At 44.1% G+C, this 24,983-nt stretch overlaps 1 protein-coding gene across 2 annotated transcripts in view; it reads left to right on the top strand.

Moving 5' to 3' along the window:
• Positions 1-24,983, top strand: part of LOC123999635 (F-BAR and double SH3 domains protein 2-like) — a 47,676-nt gene that overhangs the window by 10,631 nt on the left and 12,062 nt on the right. For both annotated transcript variants that reach the window (XM_046305582.1, XM_046305581.1), the window contains exons 3-10: positions 312-357; positions 12,157-12,233; positions 12,645-12,789; positions 21,336-21,469; positions 21,702-21,756; positions 21,875-22,003; positions 22,226-22,348; positions 24,685-24,780. In XM_046305582.1, the coding sequence (XP_046161538.1) occupies positions 312-357; positions 12,157-12,233; positions 12,645-12,789; positions 21,336-21,469; positions 21,702-21,756; positions 21,875-22,003; positions 22,226-22,348; positions 24,685-24,780 (805 nt within the window). The remainder of the gene's footprint in view (positions 1-311; positions 358-12,156; positions 12,234-12,644; positions 12,790-21,335; positions 21,470-21,701; positions 21,757-21,874; positions 22,004-22,225; positions 22,349-24,684; positions 24,781-24,983) is intronic.

Here is a 24,983-nt window from a genome sequence, read left to right as displayed (position 1 = left end):
GAATGGAAGTCCACACAGCAATGTTCCCACGTCTAGAGGAATGCCTTCCCAGAAGAGTGGAGGCTGTTATAGCAGCAAAGGGGGAACGAACTCCATATTAATGCCCATGATTTTGAAATGAGATGTTCGGCGAGTAGGTGTCCCCGTACTCTTGGTCATGTAGTTATGATGCCTAGCATGTCATTGGCTTTTGAATCTAAATGTACCATGCATTGCTTAACTCATATAGTCTTTTAGTGTTCATTCAGTCTCTTTTCCCAGTTAATTATTTAATGGTGTATATAATTCTGTTCTACCTTCGTTCCTTGTAGGACATTCAGTCAGAAGAAAGCCGCTGTAGAGAGGGACTATGCCCAGGTGAGTCTTCTCTCTCCATCCTTAGTTTGCTCTCTCTATCCATCCTTAGTTCGCGCTCTCTATCACTCTGGAGGCGTGTTCATTTCTGCATATGGATGACATTATATTGTGGCATTGCTGTCGTCTTATTTGTGTCGCCAAAAAAAGAATCTTCCAATAATGACACACAAAGACACCAACTGCGCCACCATACGAGGTTTGGGTATAGTTACGGTTGGCGTTGTTGGGAGGATCAGGGCTCAGTTGTGGTCTGATGGATTACTCCTCTATCTGAGAGGACCACTTTTAAGGGCTCAGACACATTTGCTGGCCGAGCGTACTTAGCACCTCCTGAACGTAATTTGCGAACTGAGTGCGCACCTACTTCACATGTAGAATCTCGTGAAAATGTTGGTAGTCATACGGTACAGTGGGTGGTCCATAAATCAGACGACCACAAGATCCTCATTCGATGCGATGTGTGTCAGCTCTAAAGTCTTCTGTCTCAGTTGTGGCGTTTTTGTGTGGCCCACTTCCTCGTTGTGGAGTTGTTTTGGCCACAGCTTCCTGTGAATATAAATGTACTGTTTCAAAACCCCCTCTGCTCCTGCTTTGGTCTATTCTGGCGTTGCATCCCCCTGTTGAATGTGAACCATTACTGTGATTAAAAGAGGGTTCTGGCTTGGGAGTAACCCCAACCAAGCACTACCCAGCCACTTTTGGGGGGGGGGGTGTATTTCGAGGATTTCATTCATATCCTTTCTCACATGCCATTCATATGTACTACAGTCTTCTATATATCAAGAGTCACCTCCAAGACACTTTCTCACACCCATTCTCCAACCAACACTATCTAGTCGGCTAAAGATTCAGGGTGCCACACAAGAAAACCAAGTATTTCGTGCACACACTGTGAGCCTGCTGAAGAAGGGCACTGAACAATTCCCATCACCACATTATCTATTCATGAATAGCATTGTTGTGCTAGTAGCTGTGTTGTGCCGCCTGTCTCTATCTGCCCTAAAACCAATCCTGTGAGCTGCTATAGATGCACACACATTAAGAGATGTATTATTTAAGATACTCTCTTTCGGGAAGATGGGCAGGGACTCTGCTGTTCTAGCATCAGGAGTAAGCTGGTTCCATTATTGGGGTGCCAGGACAGAAGAGCTTTGACAGGGCTGAGCGAGAGCTGACCTCCCATAGGGGTGGGGCGGCAAAGAGACCAGAGGTGGCAGAACGGAGTACTCAGGTTTGGATGTAGGGTTTGAGAATAGCCTGAAGGTAGGGAGGAGCAGTTCCCCTTGCTGTTCTTTAGGCAAGCACCATGGTCTTGTAGTCAATGCGAGCTTCAGCTGGAACCAGTAGAGTATAGGGAGGAGCATGGGAGTACTTGAGAAGGTTGAACACCAGACAGACTGCGGCATTCTGAATAAGTAGCAGGGGTTTGATGGCACAAGCTGGGAGCCCATATAACAAGTGCCTGGAATAGAACCTGCGCAGCTTTATGTATGAGGAAACGTTGTACTCTACTGATATTGTAGAACGTCAATCTGCAGGAGTGAATCACTGCTTTTATGTTTTAACAGAACGACAGTGTGTTGTCCAGGATCACGCCAAGGTTCTTTGTACTCTGGGAGAGGGACCCAGTGGAATTGTTGACCGTGATGGAGAGGTCATGGAGCGGGCAGGCCGGAAGAGGAGCGGGCAGGAAGAGCAGCTCCGTCTTGCTGAGGTTGAGCTTGACATCCAAGCAGAGATATCTGCTAGGCACGCAGAGATGCGGGTCACCACCTAGGTGTCAGAAGGGGGGGAATGAGAAAAGTAGTTAAGTGTCATCCGCATAGCAATGATAGGAGAGACCATAAGCGGATATGACGGAGCCGAGGGACGTGGTGTATAGAGAAAAGAAGGCCTAGAACCGAGCCTTGGGGGAGACCAGTAGTAGGGGCATGTGGTACAGACACAGATTCTCCCCCCGCGCCACCTGGTAGGAGCGTCTTGCCAGTCAGGATGCAATCCAGGACTGTGCAGAGCCTGAGACGCCCAGAGAGGGTAGAGGGGTGGATCTGATGGTTCACACTGTCGATGGCAGTGGATAGATCCAGGACGATGAGAACAGAGGAGAGAGAGTCTACTTTGACTGAGCATTCTCCATTGAGTGACCCGTATTGAAGCCTGACTGGTTATGATCTAGAAGATCGTTCTGAGTGGGATAATGAGAGATAACGAGAGAGACGGCACATTCAAATGTTTTGGAAAGTAAAGAAGGAAGGGAAACTGGTCTAGTTTTTTACATGAGATGGGTCGAGTGTTGGTTTCTTGTGATGGGGAGCGACTGGCAATCTTGAAGTCAGAGGGAACGTAGTCAGGGATGAGTTGGTGAGAAATGGGAGTAGATCTCCAGATATAGTATGGAAGAGGGATGGGGTCCAGTGGGCAGGTTGTCGGGTGGCTGGACATCACTAGTTGTAGTATTTCATCTGGAGAGAGAGGGGAGAAAGAGGTCAAGGTGTAGGGTAGTTCTGGGTGAGTAGGACCATTGGACTCAGTAGACTGAGTGAATGAGGAGTGGATGTTGTCAACCTTTTTTTCAAAGTGGTTGACAAAGCCGTCTGCGGAGGGGGGAAGTGGTGGAGGGAGAAGGTGGAAAAGAGTTTATGGGGATTGGAGGCAGAGGCTTGGAATTTAGAGTGATAGGAAGCACCTTTAGAAGTGGATACAGAAGAGATGGTAGAGAGGAGGGATGCTAGGTCCTTGTGGAGTTTCGTTTTCCCAAATTGTCATTCAGCTGCCTGCTGCCCTGTTCTGTGACGACTCAGTGAGTCACTCAGCCACAGAGCAGGAGGGGAGGGTTGAGCCGCCTAGGAGGAAATTGGACAGTGGGAGTCAGAGGCGGAAAGGGAGGGTCGAGGAAGCAGAGACGGGAGGCAGGTGGGAGAACGATTTAGCGGAAGGAAGAGATTATGGGATAGAAGAGGGGTGGTAGGAGGAGAGACAGAGCTAAGTTTGCGACGCCATGACCATCTGGGTAGGGGCTGAGTGGGTAAGGTTGGAGGAGAGGGGGAGAGAAAAAAAAAAGTAGGGATCAGAGACCTGGATGGGGGTTGCCGTGAGATCAGTCATCGAACAGCCCCTATTAAAGATGAGGTCAAGAATGTTCCCTGCAATATGCGTGGGAGGCGACTGGGAGGTCAGGGTGAGTTCAAAAAGGCAAGGAGAGGAAATAGAGGTGGAAAGAAATGAGTCGGCGCCAGGAGGTTGACATTGCCCAGTACGATGAATGGTGAGCCATCGTCTGGAAATTATGGGTTGTGCTCACAGGGTACACTAGATTAGAAGGGTTGCATCCACTGGGTGGGGAGCATCTGTAAAACATACTGAGAGGAGTGAACAGGGATAGAAATTACACATATACTTGACAAAGTTCCAAAAGAGAAAAATGAGAATCTGAAAATAATTACATAAGATACTGAAGTGAGGAGAGTGCCGTGAAGCCTTTGGCTCTTTCCTTCCTCGAAGAACTCTGCAGAACGTCTTTGTTTTAGATGACAACGCCGCCGCAGGACAACGCCACCGCTGAAAAAATAGGGGCAACTGAAGTACTATAACTATTTGATGATTGCCTAGCAAAGGAGATGAAAAATACCCCCTCTAACACTCATCTGCCAATTATCAGAAAGCTATCACAAATTGATCTGAAACCAGTCAATGTTCCCAACACTTCGCAGGCACAAGTACTTAGCATTCAGTTGTTCAAATCAATGATTAAACAGGCTACTAAATGTAGAAGGGCAGCACTTAACTAGAATTGACTTAGCCAGACTATGCCAACAAAACTTATTGAAAGAATATATACTTAGGCTACTCTTGCAGACATTAGCTGTCTTCGCTCTGTCTCTCTGTATATGTCTCTCTCTTACCAAGACACTCAGGACATCACAGCAATGTGCTGGTATCCCAGTAGAGGTTGAAGGTCATCACGCAGCCCTGCTGTTGATATCCTGTCAGTGTGTGTGTGTGTGTGTACTTACTAGGAACCAAATGATAGCGAACAGAACTGGGAGGGACCTACTTATTTTTCGAAACGCATTTTTCATTGCAAAATGTTTCGCAACGATGTGCGCTAATGAATAGATCCCAGGTAGTCCATCCCTGTTTGTCTATTTTCTTCCCTTTGTTGCTTAGTGAATATGACCCTGCTTCAGGTTGCAAACAGTGAGTTCAGAGAAACTGGGCAGATAGCATTAGTTATGAAACCGCTTTGTGAAGTGCAGCCACAGACGCACACACTCCCAACAGTCTAATACCTACATGTTTCAAGAAAACCACCATAGTCCCTGTGCCCAAGAAGGCCAAGATAGCCTGTCGAAATGTCTGTCGCCCCGTAGCACTCACATCTGTAGCCATGAAATGCTTTGAAAGGCTGGTCATGGCTCACATCAACACCATCATCTCAAACACCCTGGACCCAGTCCAATTTGCATACCGCCCAACAGATCCACAGATGATGCTATCTCTATTGCATTCAACACGGCCTTTTCCAGCTTGGACAAAAGGAACATCTACGTGAGAATGCTGTTCATTAATTACAGCTCCGTGCTCCCCAAGCTTATGCAATAGTGCCCCCCAGGCTCATCGTTAAGCTAAGGACCATGGTACTGAACATCTCCCTCAGCAACTGGATGCTGGACTTCCTGTTGGGATGCCCCAAGGTGGTGAGTGGAGACAACAACACATCCACCACGCTGACCCTCAGCATGGGGACCCCTCAGGGTGCCATGCTTAGTCCCCTTCTGCACTACCTGTTCACCCACGACTGCGTGGCTTTGCATGACTCCAACACCATCATTAAGTTTGCAGATGACGCAATGATGGTAGGCCTGATCACTGATGATGAGACAGCCTAAAGGGAGGAGGTCAGAGACCTGGCAGTGTGGTGCCAGGACAACAACCTTTCCCTCAACGTCAACAAGACATGACGGAGCTGTAGTAGATCAGGTCAAGAGCTTCAAGTTCCTCGGTGTCCACATCACTGAGGTTCTATCATGGTCCAAACACACCAACATAGTTGTGAGGAGGGCACAACAACGCCTCTTCCCCCTCAGGAGGCTGAAAATATTTGGCGTTGCCAGATCCTCAAACAGTTCTATAACTGCACCATTGAGAGCATCTCCAGGATCTCTATACCAGCCGGTGTCCGAGCAAGGCCCTCTAAATGGTCAGACTCCAGCCACTCATGTCATAGACTTGACTGGTTAACTATCTGGATTGACCCTTTTTTGCAATAACTCTTTTTTACTCATCACATACGGTGCTACCACTGTTTCCTATTCTGTCACTTTATTCCTAGTTATATGTACATATCTACCTAAATAAAAATGTTTTAAGTATAGCAAAGGCATTACTCATTGTATCTATTACTTTTAATATTATATCTTTTACTTTCCTATTATTTCTCTTTTCTTTCAGCAAGGGCCAGTAAGTCGTCCACACATATTGATGTCACTAATTAAATCTAGTGTAGATGAAGGGGAGGAGACAGGTTAAAGAAGAATGTTTAAGCCTTGATACAATTGAGACATGGATTGAGAACGTGTGCCAATGGGCAAGACAAAATATTTTAGTGCCTTTGAACAGGGTATGGTAGTAAGTGCCAGGCGGTTTGAGTGTGTCAAGTAGGCTTGGGCGGTATCCAGATTGTCATACCTTCATGCCGACCTTGTGCCATACCGGGATATTCGATAATACTTGCACTGAACAGAAGGGACGCTATTTTCATACCCCACATAGCACTGCAAACCTTCAGATTACAGAGGCTATCAAGTACATGTAATATCCCATAGAGAATGTTAACAAAATGCTAATGAACGCATTGCGAGCATTCTATAGTCTTTGACCAAAACAATTTGCAGGACAGACATCCCAGCACAAAGTTTTACATGTAACTCAAACATGCTACTCACAACGCACAAAAACAAATATTAGACATCAAGGCTCTTGATCCAGGAGGGGATTCTCTGCTATTAGGCTAACAAGTGATGCTTGGTTTTGGAAGCAGCTAACCACTTAGCTAGATAGCTAACTAGCTACTACATTAGCAAACAAAACGCAGAACTGCAGAACATTTAGTACATTTTAGACCGTTAACATAATAGTTATAAGTAATTAGATCACCTGGAGCATGCTGCACAACAGTGAGTGAGCAAACACCACGCAAATGGCGGCTACCAGTAAGCTTCATCGTGAAAAATGATGTGGGAAATGAAAAGAACGCAATCTTCTTTATATCGTAATGTATTGCACAAGTTGACTGCAGGTATTTACTTAAAAAGTAACTACAAGTATTCAAAAACTTCAAATAAATTGTTTTGGCGGTATTGAAAAACCATCCCGTGGCTATTTCCCTTATACCCCGGTATACCGCCCAAGACCAGCATCAAGAACTGCAACGCTGCTGGGTTTATTACCCTCAACAGTTTCCCGTGTGTATCAAGAATGGTCCACCACCCAAAGGACATCCAGCCAACAGCAGGCCAGTGGTCAAAAACAGTTAATTGATGAAAGAGGACAAAAGAGGCTGATGTGAATTGTGCAGAGCAACAGACTTCTACAGTTAGTCAACTGACAGTCCAGTACAACATTGGTGCCCAAAGACCCATAAAAGAATGCACAACTTATCGTACTTTGACGCAAATGGGGTGTGGCAGCTGACGAACACCCCCTGTCTACCTAGAACGCGTTTGTGGCTTCTTTTTTTCGTAATAGGTAATTATAGTAATTAAAGCCATTTTGATTTCCCTAAAGAGCACACACACTGGCACAGATCGAGCAATGAGGCAGATGTTTAACCGGATGTGTACATCTAAAGGGAAAGGGGGATACCTAGGCAGTTGTACAACTGAATGCGTTCAATTGAAATGTGTCTTCCGAATTTAACCCAACCCCTCTGAATCAATGGGGGGGGGCTGCCTTCATCGACATCCACGTCTTCGGCACATGGGGAACAGTGGGTTAACTGTCTTGCTCAAGGGTATCTGGTTGGCATTTCCACTCCCCACCAAATGATGAGAGGAAGCCCAGTGGGAGGAGATGGATTTCTGTCATTGCCAAAACATTTCATTTCAATTCAGATTTTCCCCAAAACTAAAATCTGTTAAGAACCGAGTGCACTAAGTTTTGTAGACTTTACCCTTTGCCAAAGTTTTCAAAAATGTGGTTGTTTAGGCACGCAAGAGCGAATGTAGTTATTGCATACGCACACTTCAGAGTAGGCGTTCCGTAACGGAAATATGCCAATACATGCTAGAACGCGCCAATAGCATCCCACTAGCACGTGCTTGGGATCTGCTTGCCTGCTCTATGATTAATTTGCTCCCATTGGATTTGACAGGCTGTGGTATATCTTGGGTTAGTTATATAAACATCTCTGGTGGTGAGAAGTTTCCCCTAGGATCAGCTTCCCCTCACCCAATCCTAACCTTAAAGTGGTACTCTGTGATTGCTACATAATTGTTTTGACCTTTTTATATTGTTAATACCCATTTGATTATTTTGTCAAACATATTTTGAAGGATTATATATATATTTTTCACAGTACAGCGGGAAGAGATGAGGGCATAGACAGAGGGTGGCCAAGATGGGTCTTGAACCCTCGTTTCCAGGGGGCATTTGTGGTCCGCTACACAAGACTTCAGCACTACCCATTGATTTGTTGAGGTATATAACTTAAGAAATGACTCATGCGCTTGTTTACTCCAATGTTTGTAAACATTGTATTTAATTTTAATTTTTTAACTATAGGCTCATAACAAGGCTCATATAAATTTGATCTCACAGATAGTCAGTCCTTGCATCCATAACTCTGCCCATCAATTTGAGTTGCACCATCAGCTGTTTACCAAAACAGTGGTGGGGTGTGACCACTTTGTTTGAACGGCAGATTGTCCCTTTGACCATTAGTCGGGAGAATGAAAAACGGACTCTAAATCAGCGTCTAAGGGCACCTTTCCCTTACACCAAGAGCACACACTGTATAGTTGTTCAGCAATGAGGGTTGACGGTACATGCAATCAATATGACTTTCCCAATATGTTTCAATGACAGACAGTTGTGATAATACAACAGTATTCTTCTCACTCGGCTTTTTACTTTGGTCTCTGAACTATTAGGTTGTGTGCCTTTGGCATCAAATGGAAGAAAAGAGACAAACAGAATACTCATTAATGTTCCATTGCAAAATGTTTCAAAACGTTTGCCCTAATGAACAGGACCTTGGTACAAGCAGCTGATGGCTTTATTGGGCCTGTGCAGGTTAAATGGCATCCTCTGTTTTTTGGCGCCAAATTAGAGACTAGAGTTAGACTGTTAAATCAAAGTGGGTCTCAGTGGACTCTGAAACTCTTCTTTTCCTCTAGCCTACCCCTCCTCCTTCTGGCTCTTCTTCACTAACCCTCTCTTTTTCATCTCTTAACACCTGCATGCTGCCATGACCCGATTTGATATTCAAATCACAGTAAGTGATGAAATGACACTCTGTCCCTTGTTCTTACCCCATCCTGCCATCCCCTCTTCCCTCACACCCTGCTGGCTGCACTCTCTGTGACTCCCACAATGGCTGGGTTTGTGGTGGTAGATTCTGCCGTTTGAGGCTTTGACACCAGAACCCAGAGAGACCAAAGGGTTTAGAGACTGGGCCTAAAGTGTGTCCCTTGTGGATTGACTTTAGCCTGGTCCCATCTGTTGGTGCTGTATAGCCAACTCAAATAGTTCTGGTATGGTAATGACCATAGGAGTTGGATAGATGGATCTGACCGCTCTGCATGAACATTAAGTCCCAATTTAGATCACCTGTCTTTCTGTTCAGCTGAGAATGTGCTCTGTATAGCCCTGCGTGCGTGCGTGTGCACGTTTTTGCGAACAAATGCCCCCTCGCATACTAGGGCTGGGAATTTCTGAGAGACCGTACGATACAATATTATCATGATACTTAGGTGCCGATGTAACCGGTGTGAAATGGCTAGCTAGTTAGCGGGCTGCGCGCTATTAGCGTTTCAATCGGTGACATCACTTGCTCTGAGACCTTGAAGTAGTTGTTTCCCTTGCTCTGCAAGGGCCGTGGCTTTTGTGGAGCGATAGGTAAGGATGCTTCGAGGGTGTCAATTGTTGTGTGCAGGTCCCTGGTTCGAGCCCAGGTAGTGGCGCGGAGAGAGACTGAAGCAACACTGTTACACCGCTACGATATCTATTGCAATTCTCTCTCGCGATTCGATACTGTGATTTTATTGCGATTTGATGTTCCAAACATATTGCTAACCATATGTCTGTTGCAGAGGGACAAGAGAGAGCCATGAGAAAATGAGTTTTGATCAGTCACGGAAATAAAAGGGCTAGAAACAAATTGGCTCCCTATTTAACAAGATGGAGAACAAGCTATGAATGAAAAATACTGGAGTTTTGGTGCCGGTACAGCCAACTAGTGTGAAAATAATATTGCAATATTGTCAAAACGATATAATATATTGTCAACTGTAGCGGCCCCCCCCCCATCACTATCGCATGCTAAAGTCCAGAAATAAATAAATGTAAACATGTATGTTCTTTGTTTTCTCTGCAACGCTATTTCAGTTCCTCAAAGCTCAACCTTACTGCCGACCCACGGTATTTTCGGTGGTGCTGCTCTGGTTTAACTCAACTCTGGACCTCGAAGCCAGTTGCACTGCATTTTTTCATTGTTCATCTCTAATCAGGGACTGATTTCAAACTGGGACAAGAGGTGTGTGTGTGTGTGTGTGTGTGTGTGTGTGTGTGTGTGTGTGTGTGTGTGTGTGTGTGTGTGTGTGTGTGTGTGTGTGTGTGTGTGTGTGTGTGTGTGTGTGTGTGTGTGTGTGTGTGTGTGTGTGTGTGTGTGTGTGTGTGTGTGTGTGTGTGTGTAAAATTAATTATCAGGTCGAACAGAAAACCAGAAAGCTCTACATAGTACAGGTGAATGAGTCCATAGCTGCTTCTGAAATGGCAATCTCTTCCCTATATTGTGCTGCACTCCTTTGACCATGGCTTGTATATACAGATTACGGTTTAGTGTCGTGTTCATTCGGGCATACCGTAGCAAAACGTTTTGTAATGGAAAGCGAAAAACGAGCATTTCAGTAAGTACAGTTGAAGTCGGAAGTTTACATACTTAGGTTGGAGTCATTAAAACTTGTTTTTCAACCACTCCACAAATTAATTGTTAACACACTATAATTTTGGCAAGTCAGTTAGGACATCTACTTTGTGCATGACACAAGTCATTTTTCCAACAATTGTTTCAGACCGATTATTTCACTTATAATTCACTGTATCACAATTCCAGTGGGACAGAAGTTTACATACACTAAGTTGACTGTGCCTTTTAAACAGCTTGGTAAATTCTAGAAAATGTCATGGCCTTAGAATCTTCTGATAGGCTAATTGACATCATTTGAGTTAATTGGATGTGTATCTGTGGATGTATTTCAAGGCCTACCTTCAAACTCAGTGCCTCTATGCTTGACATCATGGGAAAATCAGAAGAAATCAGCCAAGACATCAGATTTCAGCAATTTCAAATGCCTTAAGGTACCACGTTTATCTGTACAAACAATAGTACGCACAATAGTATGCAAGTATAAACACCATGGAACCACGCAGCCGGAAGGAGATGCGTTCTGTCTCCTAGAGATGAACGTACTTTGGTGCGAAATGTGCAACTCAATTCCAGAACAACAGCAAAGGACCTTGTGAAAATTCTGGAGGAAACGGGTACAAAAGTATCTATATCCACAGTAAAAACGAGTCCTTTATCGACACCTGAAATGCCGCCCTGCAAGGAAGAAGCCACTGCTCCAAAACTGCCATAAAAAGGTCAGACTACAGTTTTCAACTGCACATGGGGACAAAGATCATACATTTTGGAGAAATGTCTGATAAAACAAAAATAGAACTGTTTGGCCATAATGACTATCGTTATGTTTGGAGGAAAAGGGGGAGGCTTGCACGCCAAAGAACACCATCCCAACTGTGAAGCACGGGGGTGGCAGCATCATGTGGTGGGGGTGCTTTGCTGCAAGAGGGACTGGTCCACTTCACAAAATAGATCACACCATGAGAAAGGAAAATCATGTGGATATATTGAAGCAACATCTCAAGACATCAGTCAGGAAGTTAAAGCTTGGTCGCAAATGGGTCTTCCAAATGGACAATGACCCCAAGCATACTTCCAAAGTTGTGGCAAAATGGCTAAAGGACAACAAAGTCAAGGTAATGGAGTGGCCATCACAAAGCCCTGACCTCAATTCTACAGACAATTTGTGGGCAGAACTGAAAAAGCATGTGCGAGCAAGGAGGCCTGCATACCGGACTCATTTACACCAGCTTTGTCAGGAGGAATGGGCCAAAATTCACCCAACTTTTTGTGGGAAGCTTGTGGAAGGCTACCTGAAACGTTTGACCCAAGTTAAACAATTGAAAGGTAATACTACCAAATATTAATTGAGTGTATGTAAACTTCTGACCCACCGGGAATGTGATGAAAGAAATAAAAGCTGAAATAATAAATAATTCTCTCTACTATTATTCTGACATTTCACATTCTTAAAATAAAGTGGTGATCCTAACTGACCTAAGACAGGGAATATTTACCAGGATTAAATGTCAGGAATTGTGAAAACTGAGTTTAAATGTATTTGGCTAAGGTGTATGTAAACTTCCGACTTCAACTGTAAGATCAGTAAGTGGGGCACAGTAAGTGGGTCTGGAGTTCAGAGATTTAAGGTCATCGATCCTCTTCCTCCCTCCCAGGCTCTACACAAGCTTGCCAATCAGTACCTGAAGAGGGAATGGCCGGACAGCCTATCAGAGGAGCCAAAAGACCACGGGTAAGACCTCTAGCCAAAGAGTGAACCATTATTGTATCAGCAGCGTCAGAAATGTGTCTCTCATTCTCTCAAGTGTTCTTCCGTAATAGTACTAACAGTATCAGTGTGTATTATTGAAAGCTACATATTGTTATTTAGCATTTTTTGCTCGACTCTTTGATTAAGTCGCTTTGGATAAAAGCGTCTGCTAAATAGCATATATTATTATTTATTATATTATATTTTGTGCTGTATTTAGTCCAGGTCCTCTCATGTCCGAATTGTCATTGCCTTTTAAATAAAGGTTCTTGTGCAAAAGATTAACTGGTTGAACCAACAGTTGTTGTATTGTGTCGTCACAACCATGAACATAAAAAAATATTGGGGATATTACCAGTATTCACACTGACTATTGTGTGTCTGTTGTCACAGGAACATGTACACGTTGTGGAAGGCATACCTGGAGGGCATAGTGCATGTGAGCCAAACCAGGATCACGGCCTGTGAGAACTACAGGAACCAAGTGTCGGACCCTGCCAAGACTGCCAGGCTGCAGAAGGAGCAGCAGCTCCGAAAGGTATGGAAGGCAAATCACCACAACACTGCTGAGCTTTCCATAGTTTAGACTCCCCCCCCCCCCCCCCCCCCCGTCTCTATCCTCAATCTCGCTCGCCCTCTTGCTCTCTCACATGGTTTAGATTATTTGACGCATGTCTCCATTTATACAGCTGATGAGTTGAAATGACTGAAGCAGTTCAGGATATGTGCTTTGTAAAGGAGAAGTCGGCTGTTCTTTGGATACAAACCAGTGTTTACAGTGCATTTTGGAAAGTATTAAACCCCTTTTACTTTTTGTTTTACAGCCTTATTCTAAAATGGATTAAATCAAACATTTTCCACATCAATCTACAAACAAAACCCCATAATGACAAGCGACAACAGGTTTTCTACATTATTCAATATGAATTACAAATAAACAGATACCTTATTTACATAAGTATTCAGACTCTTTGCTATGATCACATGTATTTATAAAGCCCTTTTTACATCAGCAGATGTCACAAACTGCAATACAGAAACCCAGCCTAAAACCCCAAACAGCAAGCAATGCAGATGTAGAAGCATGGTAGGTAGGAAAAACTCCCTAGAGATTCAAAATTGAGCTCATGTGCATCCTGTTTCCATTGATCATCCTTGAGATGTTTCTTTAACTTGATTGGAGTCCATCTGTGGTAAAAATCATTTGATTGAACATGATTTAGAAAGGCACACATTTGTCAATATAAGGTCCCACAGTTGACAGTGCATGTCACAGCAAAAACCAAGCCATGAGGTCAAAGGAATTGTCTGTAGTGGCCTCCATCATTCTTAAATGGAATAAGTTTTGAACCACTAAGACTCTTCCTAGAGATGGCTGCCTGCCCAAACTGAGCAATCGGGAGAAGGGCCTTGGTCAGGGAGGTGACCATGAACACGATTTAAAGGGATATTAACCAAATTCATTTTCCTATGGCTTCCTCAAGGTGTCAGCAGTCTTTAGACATAGTTTCAGGCTTTTATTTTGAAAAATGAGCGAGAAAGATAATATCGCGTCAGTGGATAGCTGGGTGTTCGCAGAGTTTTGCTTGCACAACAGAGTGGGGCAGCCATGGTCTCTCCTTCTCCTATTGAAAAAGCGACAGTCCTGGTTGTTGTATTATTGCTTATATATTTTACGAACAACCTGAGGATTGATTATAAAAAATGTTTGACATGTTTCTGTGGACATTACGGATACTATTCGGAATTTTCTTCTGCGATGTCGTGACCGCTTGAGCCTGTGGATTTCTGAACATAATGCGCCAAACAAATGGAGGTATTTTGGATATAAAAATAATCTTTATGGAACAAAAGGAACATTTATTGTGTAACTGGGAGTCTCGTGAGTGCAAACATCCGAAGATCATCAAAGGTAAGCGATTTAATCTATTGCTTTTCTGACTTTCGTGACCAATCTACTTGGCAATATTTTGTCTACTGAGAGAGATGTTCTTACATAAACGCTTGTTAATCACGCAGAAAACAAGCAGTGTGGCTGGTGGCATTGTCATGCTGGAGGGTCATGTCAGGATGAGCCTGTAGAAAGGGTACCACATGAGGGATGTCTTCCCTGTAACACACATCATTGAGATTGCCTTCAATGACAACAAGCTCGGTCCGATGCTGCTGTGACACACCGCCCCAGACCATGACAGACTCTCCGCCTCCAACTCAATCCCACTCCAGAGTACAGGCCTCAGTGTAACGCTCATTCCTTTGACGATAAACACGATTCCGACCATCACCCCTAGTGAGACAAAACCGTGACTCGTTAGTGAAGAGCACTTTTTGCCAGTCCTGTCTGGTCCAGCGACGGTGGGTTTGTGCCCATAGACGACGACGTTGCCGGTGATGTCTGGTGAGGACCTGCCTTACAACAGGCCTACAAGCCCTCAGACCAGCCTCTCTCAGCCTATTGCTGACAGTCAAATCGTATTTGTCACATACACATGGTTAGCAGATGTTAATGCGAGTGTAGCGAAATGCTTGTGCTTCTAGTTCTGACAATGCAGTAATAACCAACAAGTAATCTAACTAACAATTCCAAAACTATTGTCTTATGCACAGTGTAAGGGGATAAGAATATGTACATAAGATATATGAATGAATGATGGTACAGAGCAGCATAGGCAAGATACAGTAGATGGTATCGAGTATAGTATATACATATGAGATGAGTATGTAAACAAAGTGGCATAGTTAAAGTGGCTACTGATACATGTATTACATAAGGATGCAGTAGATGATATAGAGTACCGTATATACGTATACATATGAGATGAATAATGTAGGGTATGTAAACATTTATATTAGGTAGCATTGTTTAAAGTGGCTAGTGATATATTCTACATTTCCCATCAATTCCCATTATTAAAGTGGCTGGAGTTGAGTCAGTGTGTTGGCAGCAGCCACTCAATGTTAGTGGTGGCTGTTTAACAGTCTGATGGCCTTGATATAGAAGCTGTTTTTCAGTCTCTCGGTCCCAGCTTTGATGCACCTGTACTGACCTCGCCTTCTGGATGATAGCGGGGTGAACAGGCAGTGGCTCGGGTGGTTGTTGTCTTTGATCTTTATGGCCTTCCTGTAACATCGGGTGGTGTAGGTGTCCTGGAGGGCAGGTAGTTTGCCCCCGGTGATGCGTTGTGCAGACCTCACTACCCTCTGGAGAGCCTTACGGTTGTGGGCGGAGCAGTTGCCGTACCAGGCGGTGATACAGCCCGCCAGGATGCTCTCGATTGTGCATCTGTAGAAGTTTGTGAGTGCTTTTGGTGACAAGCCGAATTTCTTCAGCCTCCTGAGGTTGAAGAGGCTCTGCTGCGCCTTCTTCACGATGCCGTCTGTGTGAGTGGACCAATTCAGTTTGTCTGTGATGTGTATGCCGAGGAACTTAACTTACTACCCCCCTCTCCACTACTGTTCCATCGATGTGGATAGGGGTGGTGTTCCCTCTGCTGTTTCCTGAAGTCCACAATCATCTACTTAGTTTTGTTGACGTTGAGTGTGAGGTTATTTTCCTGACACCACACTCCGAGGGCCCTCACCTCCTCCCTGTAGGCCGTCTCGTCTTTGTTGGTAATCAAGCCTACCACCGTTGTGTCGTCCGCAAACTTGATGATTGAGTTGGAGGCGTGCGTGGCCACGCAGTCGTGGGTGAACAGGGAGTACAGGAGAGGGCTCAGAACGCACCCTTGTGGGGCCCCAGTGTTGAGGATCAGCGGGGTGGAGATGTTGTTGCCTACCCTCATCACCTGGGGGCGGCCCGTCAGGAAGTCCAGTACTCAGTTGCACAGGGCGGGGTCGAGACCCAGGGTCTCGAGCTTGATGACGAGCTTGGAAGGTACTATGGAGTTAAATGCCGAGCTGTAGTCTATGAACAGCATTCTCACATAGGTATTCCTCTTGTCCAGGTGGGTTAGGGCAGTGTGCAGTGTGGTTGAGATTGCATCGTCTGTGGACCTATTTGGGCGGTAAGCAAATTGGAGTGGGTCTAGGGTGTCAGGTAGGGTGGAGGTGATATGGTCCTTGACTAGTCTCTCAAAGCACTTCATGATGACAGAAGTGAGTGCTACGGGGAGGTAGTCGTTTAGCTCAGTTACCTTAGCTTTCTTGGGAACAGGAACAATGGTGGCCCTCTTGAAGCATGTGGGAACAGCAGACTGGTATAGGGATTGATTGAATATGTCCGTAAACACACCAGCCAGCTGGTCTGCGCATGCTCTGAGGGCGCGGCTGGGGATGCCGTCTGGGCCTGCAGCCTTGCGAGGGTTAACACGTTTAAATGTTTTACTCACCTCGGCTGCAGTAAAGGAGAGGCCGAATGTTTTCGTTGAGCACTGATGGAGGGACTGTGCATTCCTGTTGTAACTCTGGCAGTTATTGTTGCCATCCTGTACCTGTCCTGCAGGTGTGATGTTCGGATGTACCGAACCTGTGCAGGTGTTGTTACACGTGGTCTGCCACTGCGAGGACGATCAGCTGTCCGTCCTGTCTCCCTGTATCACTCTCTTAGGTGTCTCACAGTACGGACATTGCAATTTATTGCCCTGTCCACATCTGCAGTCCTCATGCCTCCTTGTACTATGCCTAAGGCAAGTTCACGCCGATGAGCAGGTACCCTGGGCATCTTTCTTTTGGTGTTTTTCAGAGTCAGTAGAAAGGCCTCTTTTAGTGTCCTAAGTTTTCATAACTGTGACCTGTCTATCGTCTATCGTCTGTAAGCTGTTAGTGTCTTAACGACCGTTCCACAGGTGCGTGTTCATTAATTGTTCATGGTTCATTGAACAAGCATGGGAAACAGTGTTTAAACCCTTTACAATGAAGATCTGTGAAGTCATATGGATTTTTACAAATTATCTTTGAAAGACAGGGTCCTGAAAAAGGGACGTTTCTTTTTTTGCTGAGTTTATATTCACTCCACTCAGTATTGTAATCAATACTTACCAGAAAGCATGTAGTCCTCGGCTCAAAGTGTATCGTTTGGCCTCAATAGCATCTCATTAGTGTGCAAGATCTTGAGAATCAGCTGGACATGTGATGGAAGAGTGCTCTGTACATGTGATGGAAGAATGTACTGTGCATGCAGAGGGTTGCAATTCCATTGAATTGGGGATAGTTTAACCAAAATATGCCACAAGACCTAGAATTGCCTTGTGTATCCCACAAAAAAAGGTTCACTATTATAAGCTAACTTTTTTTGTAGGATTTATGCAAAATTCCCAAAATTCCAGGACCTAACTTCCTATGGAAAATTTCCGGAAATTTTCTGGCCCTTTGCAACCCGACTTAGACTTACGTGTATTTTTGTTGTTATGTTGTGAAACTGTATATTACTGCACTGTCTGAGCTAGAATCACAAGCATTTCGCTACACCCGCAATAACATCTGGTAAACACGTGTATGTGACAAATACATTTTGAGTTGATTTGAAAAGACTCCTAAAGGACTTACTTTGCCACCATGGCCTTTTTTGCCTTTACCTCCCTTATCGCACCTCATTTGCTCACATCGTATATAGACTTGTTTTATACTGTATTATTGACTGTATGTTTGTTTTACTCCATGTGTAACTCTGTGTCGTTGTATGCGTCGAACTGCTTTGCTTTATCTTGGCCAGGTCGCAATTGTAAATGAGAACTTGTTCTCAACTTGCCTACCTGGTTTAATAAAGGTGAAATTAAAAATAAAATAAAAAACTCTGACCATGAGAAACAAGATTCTCTGGTCTGATGAAAACAATATTGAACTCTTTGACCTGAATGCCAAACATCACGTCTGGAGGAAACCTGACACCATCCCTACTGTGAAGCGTGGCTGCAGCATTGCGATGGGGGATGTTTTTCAGCAGGGACTGGGAGAACAGCCAGGATCGAGGGGCTGATGAACGGAGCAAAGTACAGAGATCCTTGATGAATCTAAAAAAATGTGGACATATTTTATTTAACTAGGCAAGTCAGTTACGAACAAATTTTCATTTACAATGACGGCCTAGGAACAATGGGTTAACTGCCTTGTTCAGGGGCAGAACAACTCATTTTTACCTTGACAGCTCAGGGATTCGATCTAGCAACCTTTCGGTTACAGGTCCAACACTCTAACCACTAGGCTAACTGCCGCCCCAAAGTCGAGGGGTATGAATACTTTCCGAATGCACTGTATATACAGGGCTGTGCAAAAGTATTCTGACCCCTTTGATTTATTGTGTTACAAAGTGGGATTAAAATGAATTGAATTGCACTTTTTGTCTACAACACAACATATTCTAATGTCAAAGTGGAAGGAAAAATGGTAACATTTAAAAAAAAATAATAATAACAATGAAATAACAAAAATATAGTCGTTGCATAAGTATTTCAACTCCCTGGGTCAATACATGTTAGAAACACTTTTTGGCATTGATTTCAGCTGTGAGTCTTCTTGGGTAAGTCTATAAGAGCTTTGCCCACCTGCATTGTGCAATATTTGCCCATTATTTTAACCATTCTTCAAGCTCTGTCAACATATTGGGGATCATGACTAGACAGCAATTTAAGTCTTGCTGTAGATTTTCACTCTGTCATTAAGAGTGGAGTCAACTACAATGTTGTTGATCCATCCTCTGTTTACTCCCATCACAGCCATTGAACTCTGTAGCTGTTTTAAAATCCCCAATGACCTCATGGTAAGACCCCTGTGTCTTTGTGGTTTAATACATACTCCACAGCATAATTATTACCGTGACCATGTTTAAAGAGATTCGATGTCTGATTTTGTTATTGTTATCAATTGACCAATCACTGCCCTTTGAGGCTTTCGAAAAGCTCCCTGATGTTTGTAGTTGAATTTGTGCTTGAAATTCAATACTTGACTGAGGGACCTTACAGATGTTATCTGTATGGGGGGGGCAGAGGAAGTGTTAGTCATTAAAAAAGTGTGTCCATGCAACTTATATGATTTGTTATACCAAATTTGTCTTCTAAACAAATGTAGGCTTGCCTAAACAAAATGGCTGAATACTTCTGCAACGACTATTTTAGTTATGAATTTATCTTAAATAAATAATAATTCTTCCACTGGGGGTCCAAGGGGGTCTGAATACTTTTGCAAGACACTATTAATATATACTGGGTCATAGTTCAGGTGGGCCTTCACACTTAAGCAAACAATGTTTTTATTGGTATGCTCTTTTCATATACTGGGTCATGTTCAGTTTGGCACACTGTAGCAAAACCTTACCTCCATGTTTTAGTCCATTTTGAAATGTTTTTGCCCTACTGAACATGCCCAAGCCTGGACGCTTTGCTTCAATATCAGCTAAGAGTTGGCCACATGGCCGCCCTGTCCATATGATCACTGGATGTCAAGCTTTGGACAACACTTGCTCTCTATTTATCACTATCCATGTTCCGCTGGCTACCATCAACTAGCACCCTCTTGTTCACCCTGACTGACCTAATAGGAATATCATATTTATTCTTAGTACAAACATCTTAGAATGGCTACCAGTGGAACGGGCATGCTTGTCCAGGTATGTTGTTAGTCACATGTACAGGAACGCAGATGTAATTGCAGGGTGGGGGGAGCAGGTAGCTGCCTAGTGGCTATTCATGGTCTGGCGGTAGAAGCTATTGGCCAGTCATCGCCCTGATAGTCCTGCACTGGCTCGGGTAACTGTATTAGCAATGAGTCAGGATATTTGACATGTTTCACCACATGAGCCATACTGTGCCAGCTGACTATGTGTATTGACCAGCTGACTGTATGTCCTCTGGTTGTTTCTCCAGTAGTGCTGAGCTATTAGTGCTTTTTAAGGTCTATTAGGTTTCGGTTCAATTATTTAACAAATTATCACGGTTTTTCGTTTCAACTATTTTTTTTAAACATGAAATGCATTATGAGATAATGACGTTACATTGATTTTTGAGCTTTTAATGGAAATTCCAACACCAAAAATAGTGAACATTGATAATATTTCATTCTCTGTCAGGTCCACATTGGGTAGACATCAATAGAAAAATAGGAAATGACTATGCAATATTTCAGCTACTTAGTTTTTATTTGATGGCTTTATTAAAGTAATCATTTCTGTTCAGGCAGCCAGGCCATATAACACCTATATGCTCCCCATAATGTACGGTCTTCGTATTTTGCCAAACTGCATATTATGCTGCAGAGCTGTCTGACAATCATTTTACTAGTTCTTCAAAGTTGATAAGGCATACTTTCACAAACTGTCTCTGTCCCTCTTGTCGTTGTGTACATTACTCTCTCATGTGGTCCCGTTTACCGCCTAACAATGGGAGTTGTTGTCCCAAAGGCGGGAATGCAGGCGACAAGCTTAGGTCCAAACTAAGCCAATATCCAATTTCCAAATCCAATTTTATTTATATAGCCCTTCGTACATCAGTTGATATCTCAAAGTGCTGTACAGAAACCCAGCCTAAAACCCCAAACAGCAAGCAATGCAGGTGTAGAAGCACGGTGGCTAGGAAAAACTCCCTAGAAAGGCCAAAACCTAGGAAGAAACCTAGAGGAACCAGGCTATGTGGGGTGGCCAGTCCTCTTCTGGCTGTGCCGGGTGGAGATTATAACAGAACATGGCCAAGATGTTCAAATGTTCATAAATGACCAGCATGGTCGAATAATAACAAGGCAGAACAGTTGAAACTGGAGCAGCAGCACAGTCAGGTGGACTGGGGACAGCAAGGAGTCATCATGTCAGGTCGTCCTGGGGCACGGTCCTTGGGCTCAGGTCCTCCGAGAGAGAGAAAGAAAGAGAGAATTAGAGAGAGCATATGTGGGGTGGCCAGTCCTCTTCTGGCTGTGCCGGGTGGAGATTATAGACTTCGCATTGGGCTTATTTCTGACAGATCTTGGCCAAAGTGAAACCTCTCACTTTGCCTCTTCCTCTCTGAGCCGTCTGTCTAAATGGAATTCAAGTAATTGAACCGACATCAGTCAATTAGTTGTTTTAATAACAGAAAACCCCCAGAAAAGTTGGTTAATCGCTCAGCACTATTCTCCAGTGTACTGACCAGCTGACTGTATGCCCTCTGGTTATTTGTTCAGTGTATTGACCAGCTGATGCTGGTGCAGGCAGAGCTGCAGGACTCGGTGAAGGAGCTGGCTAAGACCAGGAAGAAGTATCAGGAGACAGAGACCATGGCCCAGGCCGTCAGGGACAAGGCCGAGCAGGACGCCAAGTACGTGCACGCACACACACAAAATAAAAAATCCTAACCCTGCGGCCTTGTGGAGATTTGAGAGGATCAGATGGGTAACAAATCTGAGGGAAAGGTGGAGCTATTGCCGTAATGCTACCTATCCAATCCTCACGAATGTACAGGAGTGACAATGTAAAAGACCATAGGGAATCGTTGGTCTTGTGTGACTCTGTTCACATATATGTTCCATCTCTCCCTCTGTTCTGTCCAGGTCCAAACTGAGTCTCTTCCAATCCAGGTCCAGTCTGCAGAGGGCAAGTGTAAAGGTGAGAGAATTAAATGAATCCATTTTATGTATGGCCAATTGGCCATGACTACAAACTCAAGTGCATATGGGAATGGAGAGAAAAAGTACAACTAAGTTACTGACTTGCATGTTTTCAGCTGAAAGCCAAGAGGAGTGAGTGTAACTCCAAAGCCACCCATGCCAGGAACGACTATCTCCTCACGCTAGCTGCGGCTAACGCTCACCAGCAGCGCTATTACGACACCGACCTGATCGACTGCATTAAGGTTAGGCGTTGGCACACACAAAGTATGCGGGCATTCCAGGTACTTTTCTTTTGCAGTTGCATCATATCTCAGGTGATTGCTGTGTCATAGTTAACATGACTGCAAAAACAGGCTGCCTGGAATGCCACCACCAGTGTGCGAGTGTGTGAGATGGAGGGTTATTGCTGCATATTACTGATAAATTACAAGTTAAGTTATTTCCCTGTTTACTGCGCTTCTCAGGTCCTGGATGGGAGCATCTATGAGCAGGTGAAGGACTACCTGGTCTCTCTGTGCCAGATGGAGCTTGAGTCCTATCAGGCTGTTCACAACACTTTCAACATCCTCCTGGAGAACTCCAATGGGGTGAGCGCACGCAAACTAGCCCAGTGGCCGTGTGTCAAGTGTCTCGAAGGAGCGCTGATCCAGAATCAGTTTAGCCTTTTAGATTAAAAAATGTATAGGAAATGGAACTTGAATGGGGAATTGTGAGATGCTTGATACTAATGGCCCCAGGTATTATCCTTCATTGAACTAGCCTGAACCAAGATCTGTTTGTGCTGTCTTGCCAACTCCTATGGTCTAATGATATTGGCTATACAGCACAAACCAGGCTTTTATTGGAGTTTTCTTTTTTACTTTGGGAGAGAGGTTCTATGCAGAGAATGCTGGGAAGTCAGTGTAACAGGTGGTTAGTCCAGAACCTTGTCTGAAAGTTGAAGGATTGCATTAACTCCCCCAAGCTAATGCCTAGGCTTTAGCTCAGTGTGCAGGAGACCCAGGTTCAAAACCCAGATGGTCAAGTTAGCATGTATACCATTGTTTAGGTCCATATTTTTCTTTTAAAGCTAGAATTGTTCATTTAAACAAAACAAAGCATCTCCCCACCCCTGTTTTGCTAAAAAGCTCAGGGATGGGGCTAGAGAGTTATGCATGCAACGACTGACCCTCCATGATATCAAATGTATAGCGTTAACCATGTTTTGAGGCTATACAAGTGTTTGTTTACGTTGTTTCCAAACAGTGGAGTGAGGCAAGCTTATATTTTGGGTTCTGATGGGGTACGACCATTAAACAAAGCTCATGAGGCATTTATAAATGATATTCGTGACAAAACTATGGGTATAATATAATTTAAGTGAAAAAATGTATGTAGCAACTATGGAATCTAGCTTTAAAGATTTAGAGATGACTTTTCCCAATACGCTGTTGTCTTCCTACCTATTCAGTTACCCCTCAGCGATCTTAGTCCTGGGCTCTTGAGGTTTCTTTAACCCAACTGTAGTTCACAGTTCATTTCCGCTCAACCAAGCATGAACGTACAGTACCAGTCAAAAGTTTGGTCACCCTTCTTTATTTTTGACTATTTTCTACCTTGTAGAATAATAGTGAAGACATCAAAACTATGAAATAACACATATGGAATCATGTAGTAACCAAAAAAGTGTTAAACAAATTAAAATATATTTTAGATTCTTCAAAGTAGTCAACCTTTGCCTTGATGACAGCTCTGCACACTCTTGGCATTCTCTCAACCAGCTTCACCTGGGATGTTTTTCCAACAGTCTTGAAGGAGTTTCCACCATATGCTGAGCACTTGTTGGCTGCTTGTCCTTCACTCTGCGGTCCAACTCATCCCAAACCATCTCAATTGGGTTGAGGTTGAGTGATCAAATAGCCCTTACACAGACTGTTGGTGTGTTGGGTCATTGTCCTGTTGAAAAACAAATGATAGTCCCACTAATCGCCAACCAGATGGGATGGTGTATCGCTGCAGAATGCTGTGGTAGCCATGCTAGGTAAGTGTTCCTTGAATTCTAAATAAATCAGACAGTGTCACCAGCAAAGCACCATCACACCTCCACTCCATGCTTCATGGTGGGAAATACACATGCAGAGGTCATCCGTTCACCTACTCTGCGTCTCACAAAGATATGGCGGTTGGAACCAAAAAACTCAATTTTGGACTCATCAGACCAAAGGACAGATTTCCACCGGTCCAATGAATTTTTAACAAGACACACCTGTTAATTGAAATGCTTTCTAGGTGACTACATCGTGAAGCTGGTTGAGAGAATGTCAAGAGTGTGCAGAGCTGTCATCAAGGAAAAAGGTTGCTACTTTGAAGAACACTGCATGATTCCATATTTGTTATGTCATTGTTTTGATGTCTTCGCTATTATTCTGCAATGTAGAAAATAGTAAAAATAATGAAAATCCCTGGAATGAGTAGGTGTGTCCGAACTATTGACTGGTACTGTGTGTATGCAGGGAGGCAGCGAGCTGTAGGTGCCAGATCCCACAGAGGGGTCAGATTTCTACCGGCTGACTCATATAGTTCCTCTTTCACTGTGACGCCACAGCAGGCTGTGTGTGTGGGTGTATAGTTTTGACCTCGCTCTGGTAATCTTCCTATGACCCTTGAGGTGACCGTGAATGCTCCCCTGTGACTCTGCTCTGACCGTCAGTGGTCCTTTGATGGCCCTGGCTTAAATAAGAACAGTGTGGTCACTCGCCGATGACATAATAAACTCTCAAAGGAGTTTAAGGCCTCTTCTGTCATGATAATGAGTTTTATCTATTCTAATCCCTTTATGCCTCTTTCAGATGATCAGTTGCTGTATTATGAGGTTAACTAAATGGCTATGCGTGCGTGTCTGCATGTATGTGTGCATCTGCGTATGTTTGTGTGTTCTCTTCAGATGATGCAGGACTTTCACCAGCAGCAGTTTGTACAGCAGAATCAAGTGTTCCACAGTACCCCAGCCATCCTCTTCCAGCCCATCAACACTGACACGGTGGGTAGTAGTGCTACGCTAATGCTACACTAATGCTACTTCTCTCATGGAACGTGTTGGCTAGTGCTACGCTACACACTAGCTATGCTAAAGCTACCCTCTTGTAGAACCACTGGTCCTTCTTCACCACTAGGCTAGCTAACCTGCTCTACCGTACATGCTTGTGCATATGTGTAACCAAGTTGAATTTGTAGGCTCCCATT

The sequence above is a fragment of the Oncorhynchus gorbuscha genome, linkage group LG16 (genome assembly GCF_021184085.1).
Source record: "Oncorhynchus gorbuscha isolate QuinsamMale2020 ecotype Even-year linkage group LG16, OgorEven_v1.0, whole genome shotgun sequence".
Taxonomy (NCBI): domain Eukaryota; kingdom Metazoa; phylum Chordata; class Actinopteri; order Salmoniformes; family Salmonidae; genus Oncorhynchus; species Oncorhynchus gorbuscha.
This window is presented reverse-complemented; position numbering and strand designations above follow the sequence as displayed.